At 40.3% G+C, this 14,548-nt stretch overlaps 1 protein-coding gene across 2 annotated transcripts in view; it reads left to right on the top strand.

Annotated features, from left to right (window-relative positions):
* The window catches only part of ATXN7 (ataxin 7), an 82,935-nt gene that overhangs the window by 61,558 nt on the left and 6,829 nt on the right, over positions 1 to 14,548 (top strand). For both annotated transcript variants that reach the window (XM_041460211.1, XM_041460201.1), the window contains 2 exons: positions 13,035 to 13,287; positions 13,944 to 14,206. In XM_041460211.1, the coding sequence (XP_041316145.1) occupies positions 13,035 to 13,287; positions 13,944 to 14,206 (516 nt within the window). The remainder of the gene's footprint in view (positions 1 to 13,034; positions 13,288 to 13,943; positions 14,207 to 14,548) is intronic.

Here is a 14,548-nt window from a genome sequence, read left to right as displayed (position 1 = left end):
CTGGACTCGCTCCAGTTTTCTGAAACCTGAGGAACTTCTAAGCTTGCTCACTTGGAAAAGAAAACATCAAAACCAGTAATCTTGCCCAATATATTTGTTTTGTTCTGCAGCATGTAAAACACTCCAGCTGCTAGTGAAAAAAAAATCCACGTATTTCAAAATCCATTGCCTTGTGGTTCTGGAGGTTCTGGGAATTTAATTCATGCTGGTACTTCAGAGCACTCTTTTCCAAACACAAGGCAGTAGCACTATTTTTTTTTTTTTTTTGTGATATTGCTGCTCTTTTACTAAGGCTGGCTTTGTGGTGTCACATAGCAAATCAAGGGGCTCTTTCCATGCACCCCCCACAGCAGTAAAGTTGATTTTCTAAGTAACCACGCTGGAGTCCTGAATTGATCAACTTTAAGATGTTTGATGTTGGCTCAAGGCCCATTATTCTCTTCCTTCCAGGAAGAATAATAATAGTAGCCAGTAACCAAACAATCTCTTTAAAGCAAAATATTTACAACAAAATCATCTTAGACAGTACTCAATGTAAACATAAGCAGGCTGCAGTGTAAGCAAGCCCAGCTTATGCACTGTTGATATCAATCAGATTAAATTCCTTGGAAGTCTGATTTTTTTCTATGTACCCCTCAAAGCTTCGAGGAACTGGCAAACTTATCATTACTGCAGTTCACAGCCCAGTTGGTTTTTGTGCCCAGTTCTTACGCCTGCAGCCCTCTCCCTGGGATCAAGTCACAGTTTAATTCTTGCTAGTCCTCGCTCAGTTCACTGCCAGCTTTGGCACAAGCAGGCATTTGGTTTGTGACACTGTCAGGCCTTTGAGCGGACGGCTCTGCTCTTTGTTGTGGACAGAGCAGATGGTGCAGAGGCTCAGGCTGAGTGGTCACGACTGGGGGAGAGGGCAGGAATGCTCTTTGCCTGTGGCAGTATTAGCTCGCAGCAGCCGGTTCAAAGTGGTTGTGAAACTGGTGCCTGAGTTTGCTGAATTTTGAGAAAGGATAAGTGAGTCTTAATATGAAGACAGTGAAGCCTGGTTGTCTGTGGCTTTGTCCTGTGTGTTTTGCCAGCACTCTCCCATCGCAGCACCTCCTGCTCTGTGCACAGACAGAGCTTCAGGTTTCATGTCCTGTTTTGCTTCGTTTTTGGGGGTTTTTTTCTTGTGGGTTTTTTTTTTTTGGTTTTTTTTTTTTGGTTTTTTTTGGTTTTTTTTTTTGTTTTTTTTTTTTTTTTTCCTGGCCAATTTACTAAGACGTGTGCACGACTGGGCTGGAATGTGCTCATGGTGTCCAGCCAGCAAAGATCTTCCTGCCTTCCTTCTGTAACAGTACCAAGAAGTCCTACCTTTGCTGTCTGAATGCTGCTTTTATTGTTAATGATAAACACCAGTATCTTCAGAACATCACCCAGCAGGGGATGGGAGGGCACCATTTCAAATCCAGCTCTTCAGTTTAAATCAGCCTAACTTTGAAATACAGAACACTGTAATGTAGACAAGTGTAAGGAGATGTGATAGAGCTGTATTTATCTCACTTAACAAAACCAGACAAGAAAAGTAATGCAAGTAAAAGATTGGTCAGAATTTTCATTCTTAAAATAAATTTTCCTGGCAATGCAAAATGTGCAGGATACTTCAACTTCTGGGTTCTCTCCACTCCCCCAGTTTTATTCTTGTTTGTTTGTTTTCAGTTCCTTGACATTCTGCAGTACTCATTCATACAAGGGAGCTGCTGTATGTGTGTGTGTAGTGATAGCATCACAAATTATATAAATACTTTTTTGTGTTTCATGTGTTCAGTGAGAAAATAAAATAAAAAAAGAGGGAGTTGATGCTGTTCTTTATCTGGAGTGGTAGGAAGCAAACTTTCTTCCATTGCAATGGTTTTGGCACAGTTCAAGTTGTCCTTCTTGGGTGATTGTGTAACACCAAAGACCTGGCAATTAGTTTCTCTGCAGTGATTCATATCAAACTGCTTCTCTCCCTCGTGCACTGTCCTGATGCCAGAGCAGGAGTCTCCTCTCTGCAGCCTCGTTCCCTGAGAGCGAGCAGCATGTGCAGGTGGGTGTTCTTTGTGTATGGATCTGCACAGTGCATTATCACAGCTTGCAGGGCTAATTTTAGCCTTCTGAACTCAGGTATTAACTGATGGTATGAGTGTTTATATTGAATCTAATGTTGTTGATATGTTGAGGGGCTTTTTCAATGGCATCAAGTATTGTTGATAGAAAATAAAACCTCTTGCAATATTTAGTACCAGGAAAAGAACTTACTACTTTCATTGCCTTACATAATGGGTTGCTTTTACTACGTTAAGTAAAATTACTTTTGCATTTGTCACAGTACACTGGCAGCAGATGATTTCACCGTGCCACATGCACAACCCATTTCAAGGTGAAACCTTGTGAATATTTACTGCATAGTGTTACTCAGAAGCCTTTAGACATTGGAAAATAATAGGTAAAAATGCCTGGATCGAGGCAGTTGGCATACATACTCCTGCTATAGCATAAGCAGGCAAAAAATCCCATTGTATTCTCTGTGCCATTGTGTGCCTTCCCATGGGCCCAGGCCGCTCTCTCCCTGTGTGAGTGTCCCGTCATGCCTCTCCCTTCCATTCCAGCTCCTGCCTTGATGCCCAGCTGCTGGGGTTTCTTAGCAGTTGGGTTCTTTGTCCTCACTCTTACCCAGAAGGAAAACAGCTTTCTGCATTGTTCCATGTGGGAATTACGTTGCCTGATCTTGGTCAGTTTATTTGTGGAACAAGCAACAAAATAAAACTTACTTGCCCTCTTGCCCCTAAAATAAGAATGGGCCAAGTCAAAGACTAAGAATTCTAGTTTCTAACAAATACATCAGTGCTGGTTCATAGTATAACATAGTTCATAGTAAAACATAGTATTTTGAAGTCAAGTATTTTGTGAACCACTAAAATCTGTTGGAGACTTACCCAGTTTTAATTATGGGTGTGAAGTAGAGGGTGTACTGTAGGAACAAATCCTTCCAAAACACTGGTGCTAATTTTGGTGGTGGAAGGAGTAGTGTTTTAAAAAGAGCATAATCCAAGGAAATGTCTTTGTATTCCTCAGTTGTCATTAACAATTAATGGGTAGGTGACATGAGCTGTCAACTTCTTGAAATCTGGAGCCACAGAGGAGCTGGTTGTTGTCTAGTATTCTGAGTGCATAGACATGGGAATGTTAGTATTTGGTATCTGTGGTTTAGGATTTAGTATTAATTTCTAAGCTTGGTAATAGGAGCAGTAACCTCCAGGTTTCTGGAAGTTGCTTTAAATAAAGAAAAAAAACCCCAACCCTAGCAAAGCCCAGTCTGCTGAAGTGGTACTCCCTTCTTCTGTTTAAACCTTCTTAATGAAGAAAAGTAGTATTATAACACACTGATGCTAATACACAAAGGTGTTGGTACAAGCCAGCTCCCTCTGTTCTTGGCAAACTTCTTTTTTTAGTGAAAAAGTAACTTGCTTGGTTTTAAAAATGAATTTGTGTGTAATTTGATAAGTGAGGGAAGACCAAAAATTTCAGCTTTGATTATGGTTACTTAAAATAAGAGCAAAAGCCACAAACTGGTTTTTCCTATTCCTTTCGTCAGCAGTAATTTTTATAAGTGATTACTTAGGAAATGGCCCAGAAATTAATCATTTGGTAAAAATTAGATTTTAATGTCCATGTGCTGGACATTCAGACCTCAGAGCATAGAGACTTGGGATGTGGAGACCCATCTGGAAGTCCAGGCCAGTAAACAGCGGAGTGCGTTTTTGCTGCTGGAAAAGCACACGGGAGTCTCTGCCAGGGTGGCAGGGACTGTCCCTCAGAGCAGCGCTACCGCAGGGGCTCTGGGGGTGGTGGGTGCCCCAGGCTGGCCCATGTCACCCGCGGTGGGGCGGCTGGTGACAGGCACGTTTCTGGAGAAATTGTCCTGGAGGCACTGGCAAGGCCTGCCAGCTCTCCGTGGGAATCACAGCAGCGTCCACAGAGCCGGGGCCTGGCTGTGTCCGAGTGGCTGGCAGCAGGTTTGCGGGTGAAGCAGGGGCAGGGAGAGGGCTGGGGCCGGCCCGGAGCTCCCGTGGCCAGCCCGGATGTGGCCGGCGGCACTGCCTGCGGAGCCGCGGGCCTCGGCGAGCTCTGTGCACGGCGTGGAAAATCCCACAGCGAGGGATTAAACACTGCAAGCGGCCCCGTGAGCCCTTCTGAAATGTCACCGGAGCCGTCTGGCACGGCTCCAAAAGCAGGCGGGCAGCGAGCTGGCCACGGACAGGGACAAACCGCCGAGCTCTGATCCTCGGAGCCGCAGGCCGGGCAGAGGCAGCATCCGCCAGACGCTGCTTTGAGTTCATTCCCTGCGGAAACCTGAAAATCCCCAAAAGCCACAGCTCAGATGGGGGAGACTGGCGAGAGAAAAAAAATAGCAATCCAACGTTAGACAGCCGAATGCAGTCCCGTCAGGCCCTTAGATAAATTGGCAGCTGTTAATCAAAATGTTAATTAAAGAAACTAGTAAGAATGTGTTTATTTTAGCTTGTTTTTCTGAGCGTGCTCACCCGTGTAATTTCTAAATCAGGGCAAACACACACTGACACTGTGCGGATGGCTGGCTGTGGGCAGGGGGGTCTGTGCTGTTCCTCTGGGCTCCGGAGGAAATGGGAAATGCAGGCACAGCCTGCATGTGTCAAGTGCAGTCATGTTTTTCATTTAAAAGGTTAAACTGCACAAACATTTTAGTTAGCACATCCTAATTACAGCATTGCTCCATTCTTTCAAAAGGAAGTGTGAAAAGGCTGGTAATATTTAATTTGAAAGACACTATTGTGCAGGCACAGTAGGTCTGTGCCCTCATTTGACTGTATTAGTGATTTCCCTAGGATTTTGCTGCAGTAAATTTTTAATTAGTGCAAAGTTTAACGTGGTCAGTGTTTTTAAACATGAAGACAGTTGTTTTATGCCAATTGTGATTGATCGGTGATAATGAAATAAGCATCAATGATCTTTTTTTATCCTTCGAAACTTACTAATGCCTAAAAATGTTTAATTGGGGTAAAGTAATGTGAGGATTTGACTTAAAAGAAGAAACCAAGTTATTTGCTTTCCACTGATGTTGCAAATAGTATGTTTACATTTCAAGAGATTTCAAATTTTGGAAATTTGAAAAATATTACAATACCACTGATTTGCCTTCCATGGTCCTTTTCCATTGTGAAAGAGTTAAACATTTTGTGCTTGAAACTTCAGAACAGAAAAAGGGGTGCTAGCTGTGCAGGCAGAACCCCGTGCTGTTCTCATTTCTTGAGTTTTTCCTGCACGTGGGCACTGCCCCTCAGTGTGGAGTGCCCTCTTTGCCAAGGGGAAGCACATGTGTTGTCACATCTGTAGGTGTGACAGGTGAGACACGGGTGTGACATCAGAGAGAGCCCCAGGAGCTCCCTCCTCACTTCCATCAGCAGAGAGGGGCTTTGTAGTTGGCCGGTTCAAATAGCTATGTACGTGTTTATGTTTAGTTTTTAATCTTAGAAAGGTCTTGTATCATGGCAGTGGATGTCACTAGTTAGTCATGCCGTACATAAGAAAAATATTTGTGCTCAGTGTCTTTTTATCCTCTAGTTTCTTAGTGACAAAATCAAAGAATGTGATTTCCTTAGCTGACATCACTATTTTCGGGTACACCCTGTGATATTTCCTCCTATTTCCACGCTCAAAACAAAGTCAATTCCCTCTTGTTGATCTCTTTTGTGTGGAGAGCTTTCCAATTCAAGGCCTTTCTTTTATGCCCATCTTCAGAACTTTGAGTTAGCTGTACCCCCTTTGCATTTTGGTTCACTAAAAGCTTTTAAGCAAGTTTTCATTGTCAGCACCTTTTATTTTGTAGCAGAACTGATTCTGACAGTCAACATACAACATTTAAAGTTTGTTAGGTAAAGAAATAGCTACAGGGGAAAACATTTGATTCCCAATCTGGCATGAATAGAAGCATTAGGAGGATGGAAGCCAGGCAGGCATTTGGGTAGGTGAGCTCATGTGAGGTCATGACATGATATTATATTATGTGATAAGGTCTTCTCAGGAATATTGTTGATGCTGAAGAGGAAGAACATGGTGTTAGAGATGTCAATCTAATTTCTGGGTAGAGAGTGGGCCAGAAGAGAGAAAAGCAGAAATTAGGTGGTGGTTCTTCCCTTTTTTATTTACATCTTTCAACACACTATTCTTTATTAATCTTTTGTTTACAAAAGTTTTTATTAAACTTTGCAATAATGCTGGGGTGAGGTATTTTGAATTTGCTTTATACTTCTTTTTGGAAAACTGAAGCTTTTCTTTATTGTCATTCAGGGTAAACATAAGCAGCTGGAAAACCGTTGTCTTGTATTTTTAAGAAAGCTGCCCCAGAGTGTCAAAGCTGACCCCCAGTGCATCTTGAGGCACTGCTGATCTGTGCTGCTTACCTTTGTTTGGTGCTCTTGTTTGTCATCACTCTGGCTTTTCTGAAGTTTGTTTCAGATAAGTGGAAGAATGACTTACTTAATACCTGCCTTTTAATCAGACAGGTATTGTCATGTCATCCACAGGCGACACAGAGATTAGTGTTCATAGTGTGGATGTTGTAATCCCTCCATGGCCCCATTACCATCTAGGACACTCTACTGTCCTTCCACAATAACTTTGCCATATTTGTGTTTCAGTGCCTAACAGATTTCCAGGACAGTTACTGACCACTCCTCTTGGCAAGTTCATTGGGGAACTGTACCAAGTTTGGGCTTGGATGTTAAAGGCCTTGCATTTGGTGTGACATCAGAGAGAGGATGGGGTGAACATCTTTCTCTGGGTGATGAGGGGAGATGTTCCAACAGTTGGTCTCCCTGGCTCCATTTTTGCTTGTGGTTCTGCTCCATGAATAATTTAGTGTCCTGCTTCTATCAGTTTTCCCACACTGTTCTCAAGAGTTTTATTGGTCTGAGGGGGCTCTGAATAGCTCAAGCAAGCCTGATGGGAGTGTCCTTAATTCCAGTTTGCCACTACGCAACACAGAAAACCCCAGTCTGTCTGCAGGCTTGGGATGGCACTATGCTTAATGCTTCAAAGGCTATTTTACATCTCTTAGGGGAAAACCCATGTATTTTATGGAGGAATTTTAAATCATGTGGAAATTGATTATAGAACTACTTGTGTGCTGAATACAATGGGGTTTTGAAAGGATTAGTAACAAATAAGGAAAAATTAAAAAACCAGTTGTGGAGGGGCAGCAGTTGGGAAAGGGAGATACTTGAAGGTTATTTATTGAAATACATTAATTTATTGTTGCATTCCTAATAAATGTGTTTGCAATCTGCTCCTCACTTTCTTTCCTGTGGCGGCAATCTTGGCTGTCAGGGGAGGTGTGCTGGATTTGGGGCTGTTTTGCAGCAGGTACCATAGAGGAGATGGCATTCCTGCCCAGGTAGTGTGTGTTACTAGAGAATTAAAACCCATCCTGGCTATGCTGTAATTATACCATAAAAATAATAATTTATCCTAAATAATAGTTACATAATTATTTCCTCTTTGAAATATTTCCAAGTACTGAAGTTGACATTCAGAATCTTACTAGTGAGGATGATCACTTTCCATTTCTGCCTCTCTTTACTTCAGTGGCAGCAACAAAACTGACCCTGCTAATGCATAATTTAACACACCTGTATTCAACACATTTTGCACAGTGATCACTTGTGAGTGGATTTTAGTTTTCCAAAATAAATGTCTGGGAAAATAATAAAGTTAACTGTGCTGAATATTTTTCAAGTGAGGAAGTGCAAGACATAAGGTTGCCTCAGTATTGCTTGGCCATTATCTGTTTAAAAGATATTATATATGGCTGTTTCTCAGTGCCACAAGCATATGTGACTGTCAGTTGGTTTCTTCTTGTGGTTTTGCTAACACTGATAAACTAATAATACCTGCTGCCAGATGCAAATGGATGTTTTTTTATGAAACAGTGAGACAAAGCATCTCAGGACATGACAGATAGTACTGGGGCCCATCAGGCCTTGTTGGTCTGTCATACTGGTTGCTTGGGCTCCAGAAATATTCTGTTTTGTCACCTTCTTGCTGAAGTGAAGGTGGCTTTGTTCAGCTGCTCTCTGTTCAGCTAAATGTGCAAGATCAAATACCACACAGTTGGAGTGACCTCATCCTGACTTAGAGTGTGCACAGAATTGATGGCATGATTAAAGGGACATCAGTGGAAGATTAAGGCAGAATCCTTGGTATCTAGGTCCCGTGATTAGAGCAGGATAATGAAGCAGCAGTAAGTGAGTGAGCAGCAGATCAAGCTCCTGCACAGACCAAGCAGCTGCACACTGCCAGGGCAGCAGCAAAAGAAGAGTAATTTGCCTGCCATGCCTGTGATTGTTTTAGTTCCCAGTTTCTACTGCAAAATCCTCATGGACCAATTTTATTTTATCTTTGTTGTGGTGAGATCAGAGTGCTGGTGGACTAGAGCTGCAAAAGGGATTTTGGTTGCTTGCTGAGTAAAATCTGGAGCTATGTTGAGGTGCGCTTCCATAGCACTGTCTGTGCTCTGCTGTCATGTCATGGATCTGAGCTTCCTGGAGAAGTGAGAAGACCAAGGCAATTAGCTCTCCATTATTCTAGGAATTAAATACTCTTACTGACAGAAAACTTTTATCCTCAGGTAGAAGATGTTTGTTTTATGATACCTGTATAAATTTCTCAGATAACAAGACACACAGTAGCTCAGTATGATCGAGAAAATGACAAGTTTCTTTAAAGTTTCACTATTATTGTGCTTACACTTTGTGATACAGACATGAAATAACAATTGCTTAAGCATAAAGGTTTTTTTATGCTTTGTTTCAAAATACACATCTAATCCTATAGTTTGAGGAGTACTCTTATGCTACACAATACTCTTAAGCTGTGCTAACTCTTTTTCTGAATGTTCACTGAAGTTCCAACATGTCTAGCTGAACCAAACCCGTGTGTGTGCTCCTGGGTGTGCTTCGTTTGTACTGCAGCTGCACCAGCACTGACACAGGGCACTTTGACTTTTTGCCCAGTACTTATGTAAGGAGTCAGTATAAAAAAATGGGTTTGTGAAACTTGATCTGTACATCTTGTATCTGCTGCCCAAAGCTATTAATTGATGCTCAGAGAGAGTAACAGCTCAAAATACTTGCTAGCTTTTGGGAAATAAGCATAAACCTGGGAGGAATGTCTTCAAAATTTTTAAGATTTTTGTTGCTCTTAAATTAATTTTTGTCTTAATTTTTTTTTGCAAATAAAGTGGCATTTTATGAAAAATCAAATGTTTTTTCTATAAAAGGGTATCATCTTTTAATACAGCAATAAGTTAGGAATCACAGTAAGTCCAGCTGTTTACTCATTGATAGAAGAATAAGCAGTAGTAGCCAAACACGATGAGAAGCTTTCTCTTTTTTTTTTTCCCTTATTTTTATTTTCTGCCCCTTCCAGGTTAATTTTTTTTGCATTTTGTCAGAGATTGCTGCATGTTTAGTAGGAAATAGACAATGAAAAACAGGATTTTTAAACCAAACAAAATTGGCAGCCAGACTAAGGGCCAGGTAAAGCTTTTTTTAAGCTCGGGAAGAGGTCTATGATATCAATATCTATTTTATCAGGAAGTGCTGTGTCCTTTGGCCTGATGCATATATAATACTTGCTCAGCTATAGCACAGAGATGCTGTGTTTTTCCAACTTGATAGTTAACAGTTATCCTGGTCGTGGAGCAGAGACAGCGTTTGCTGGGACGCCGTCTCTCTTTCCACAGCTTTCTACTCTGTCCAGCCCTTCTCCACAGTGTCACAGTCCTGTTGTATAAATGCGAAGGTGTTTAAGGAGGAGTTTATTGGTAAAGTTTAGTGTTGAACACAGCTGTCGTTTTAGATCAGATTCTTACCAGTGCTGTGGCATCAAGTAAGGCTTTCTCGTTCTTTGTCCAAAGCCAAAACTTACATTTTTCTGATATTTAAAAAGCAAAACAAACCAACAACAACAAAAAAATCAACATCAAAACCGAAGCATCAACAATAAAACCCATCCTTCCCCTAAATTTAGAGTTTAGAATCATCATACACAGGTGCAGAAATGGAAGTATCACTTTGATCTGCTATATAAGCAATCATGACATTAAAAAATTATGTTCCTCTCAAGAGTTATGTGAAGGGAACCTTTAAAATTTGAAAAGTGAACACCTGGAGATAGTTATATTTTTTAATGTTTTCAGGCTGAGACAATTAATGACAAATGGGAGCTATGTTAAATTGGCAGAAGATCAGTAGAATTTATTATTGTAATATGCTTAGCATGAAAAGCATGGTGGTCTTGATTATTCAGTGGCAGTTTGTGTAGTAATTTTTCCAGTAAAAACTGTGTCAGTCTGTCTGTGACTATACTCATTCAGATCAAATATGCAGTTCTTAACACGTCTGGTTTCAAAAATAATATTAGCTTTCTCTATTAAGATGACACTTCAGTGCTCTTCACATGGTTTGCAAAACAGTTCTTAAGTAGGTTTCATTTAAAACCATGAATGTTATAAAAAGAGTAAAACATTAAATATAAGCAAATTGTAGTAGCAGCCCTAGCTCAATTTGTTTGTATGTCAACAAAAAAATAGGTCTAGGCAGGTTATGAAAAATGAGCTGAAAATTCTTCTTGTTTTGTTGATAGACAACATAAATCATGGTTACGCACAGAAGCGGTAAGTGAAGATTTCACAGCCCTGCAGCGTTACAATGTCTCTTTCAGAAATTGTCCCAGAATTCTAGAAAAAGTTAATTAGATGGGTTTTTTTCTGGGTGTGTGTGTCTGTATATGGAAATTCTCTCTGACAGGTGGACTGTAAACTTGTGTGTGATCAGCCATTAGCATTTGCTCTCTTAGGTAATTTTTTTTTTTTTTGTTATCACCAATTTAAAACATTTTCTGTTAAACTCACTTGGTTGAGCCTGGTGCTGTTGAACATTTATGCAAATAGCAGTAGCATCTCAGTTTGCAGTTGCCAGAAGAGAAATACTCCTATCATCCAGATAAATAGCTGAGATTACTGTTTTGTCTAGTTTCTTCCTAACTGATGGCATGCAAGGAGGTTGTCAGTTTTATTCTAGTCCCTTCTTCTCATCTAGGTTTTTTTCAAGAAAGTAATACTCTCACTTCCTTCAGAAAGACAACGTCATCATAACAAACTCCCAAGGATTGCATTAGTCATCCACTGGCTCATTGCAGATTATTTGTGACTGTCATAAGCACTTGGATTTTGAATTTTCTAAATATACAGAATGGGGAAGAGTATTGAGTAATGTTTCTCATTATCTCACAGGGTGTAGCATCACTGAACTCAAATGGTCCTCAAATAGTAACAGAGCTGCTCAGGGATTCTTGCCATTGCTATAAAAAGCCATTTGGCAATAAGCGTTGCGTCATACTAGAAGCACAGGCATTTACTAGAGCATAAATGTGCTAAAATATTTCATTTACAGACTCTTCAGTGGCAGCTGGTTCTAGAAAGCTAAGTGGATGACTTTGATAACTAATTGTTTTAAATATTACAATTTTAAAGGAGTTGTTCCTTGAGATGGATGATAAGTTACTGAATTTGTTTGGTATTTTTATCAGGCATTTCACACTTGACTTCTCCACTTCCTGGTAATTATCAATCCAGAAGTGATGAGTATTTAGTAAAATTTTGCAGATGATTTGTTAGGTAGTTTGCACCCATTGTTGCAGTTAAAGAGAGAAACACACAGGAGTTCCTTCAGTTTCTTTCTTAGTCCAAGCTCTATATTCATTCATTACTTTTATTTTTCTAAGCCAATGAACACATATCAAGTGCTACTTCCAGATAGGTCATAGAAGCAGAACACAGATGTACTAATTTACATTTCCCAGAGCATTACAGGCTTCTGCACAGGTTGCACTGGACTTGGCTGTCACTCTTGGCTCTATTTGTAGCCTGCTGCTTCCACAGTTCACTCAAGTCAAAATCTGTAAGGTGATCCTGAGATTGATCGATGGTGGATTTGGGCACCTCTAACAATACTTGGCTGCAAAAGAGGTGATACCACTGCCTTTGCACTCCCCTGCCAGATCTCTTTCTTGTGTCTCTTAGATCTGTGGTTTTCATTTACTTGATTGACAGAAGTGTCTCTAAGTGGGTTGATGACAGGGAATCCTCGAGGAATCACAGGTGTCCATGTGTCAGTGAGCACACTGACATTACCTGTCTGTGAAGGCAGAGCTGGAAGCTGCCAGGTGTTTTGAGAATTCGTGGTTCTAAAGAACTACCTGTACAATAGACACTGTTTTACCTGAAATGGTGCTAGCAACATAGAAGTTTTCATGGTTTGGTGTAAATTAAAAATCATGTCCATTGATGGAATCTGACCTCTCAATTCAGATACTCAGGTTTTTGTAGAAGAATATCTGTTGCTGCTTTTGGTGGTCCTGCTGCTAAATAGAAACAAGAGCGGAAGAACCCAACCAAACAAAAACCAAGAATGCTCAAAAAACCCAGTGTAGGTCAATATTTGAGCTGATGTTCTCAGAGGTTTTCCATACTGGAGGTCTGATAGGTTGTACCAGAAGTTTGTCATGAAGTAAAAGTGAAAATGTTGGATTCAATATAATTTTGACAATTAGGAGACATACTTGCAGATAATTCTTATCCTTTAAGGGAATGTGACATTTAAGCTTGCCAGGCCTGAAAACAGGGTTCTCTTGGCTTGGTGTGTCTGAGGTCCAGAGCTGATTGTTTGAGATGCAGGGAGAGCTAAGCTTTAGTGGCTGAGATGTGCAGCTCCCAAAGCTCAAAGAGATTCCAGTAACCCTCTGGAGACCAGCATTGAGTGGAACCTCATGGATTATAGAGAGGCTTGAATCCTCTATGCTCTGTGTGTGGCAGGGAACCTCCCAAGACAATAAAGGAAAAATGTTAATGGAGCAAATGACATGAAGTATTTACAAATTCATTCTATATGGGAGCTTAAAACCCCTTTTCACTCTTTCAGAAAGAAGACACAGCTCCTCCAGCAAGCCGCCTTTGACTCCTCCCTCCTCTTCAGTATTTTCCCTCATTTCATCTTTCCCTTCAAAAAACAAAGGTAGCAGTGGAAGTGGGAGCAGTCGTTCATCCAGTGGAGGTACTAGTGCATCATCATCAAATTCCAAGTTGTTGAAATCACCCAAAGACAAGCTGCAGATCAGCGGAAACAACAGGTTAATGCATTCGGTACAGCACAGCAAAGTTCCCCATGACAAAATGTGAGTGTGCCTTTTGAAAGAGAGTTAAATGTCATTACTTGCATAGACACTGCTATGTCAAGAAAGTTTCCTTTTGTTTCAGAGCATTTTTGGTTTAGAAGATAATAATTTTAAACTCCTTCAGATCTTTTCCCACAGCCTAGTCAAAGATTGTAGTTAATGCTCATGTCTGTGTTGAGGAAGAACTCTTGCAAAGCTGCATCTTAAATCACCATGAATAAAGGTCATTTTACTAGAGGCTCCTAATTCTTTGATGTGATCTGCATACTTTGATCATAAGGGAGTTTTAGCTCCGATTCAGATGATTTTCAACCTGCACATGTGAGATGACAGCAATGCTGGTAAAATTTACTGCTACAGAATGGTGCATTTCTCACTGGATGTAACGGGTTCATTGCAGTTGCTTTGGACAGTTTGCAGTGATGCTCTCTGTCCATGAATGCAAATAATGGTTTCTGAAGTCCCTGGACACTCTGATGTGTCAGGAAAAAAAGGACAGGAGAGATTATGGATATCATAAGAAATGTGAAAATTAGAAAGATAGTAGGAGGAAGGTTTGCATTTATATTGGGAATAGATTAGAGTGTTGTTAAATAATAACATATTTTGGCTTATTTTTTTCCAATTTTTCTCTCTTTGTTTTTCCTAAATAACAGTATGACTCCATCTGTCAAAGTGGAAAAGATTCATCCAAAGATAGATGGTGCCCAACTGAAAGCTGCTGTTGGTCCAACTTGTTCTACTACTGTGAGTTCCTCAATAAAGACTGGCCTTAATTGTCCCTCAATACCAAAGCCACCCTTGCCTTCCCCTGGACAGATACTGAATGGTAAAGGTCTTCTCTCTGTGCCTCCATTTTTGGAAAAGAAACCTGAAGAAAATACGAATAATAGGAAATTTTTACATAAAAGATTGTCAGGTAATTTTTTAAAGTTATTATTAGCTATATTCCTTTTAGTAGAAATATATATACGGAAATAAGTTCCAGAAGTAAATAAAAACTCCTATAATGCTGTAAATTATAGGAAGAGTTTTTAAATATTATAATTTAAATCTATAATTTGACAGACACTTTAAGGATACAAACACCTTGAAATTGGCTTTTCCTTTCAGAAACCTGTACAGATCTCAAATGCCTGTCAGTTCTGACAGTTTTAAAATTACACTGTTTTACTATCTCTAAAGATTTTAGTTTCCTTCTTTTTATATGGAAGTATACAAATGTACACAGAAAACACAAAAACTAGCACCTGATAAACTG

The sequence above is a fragment of the Pyrgilauda ruficollis genome, unplaced genomic scaffold (genome assembly GCF_017590135.1).
Source record: "Pyrgilauda ruficollis isolate IOZ18807 unplaced genomic scaffold, ASM1759013v1 scaffold10, whole genome shotgun sequence".
Lineage (NCBI taxonomy): Eukaryota > Metazoa > Chordata > Aves > Passeriformes > Passeridae > Pyrgilauda > Pyrgilauda ruficollis.
Note: the sequence above shows the minus strand (reverse complement) of the source record. Positions and strands in the feature narration are given on the sequence as shown.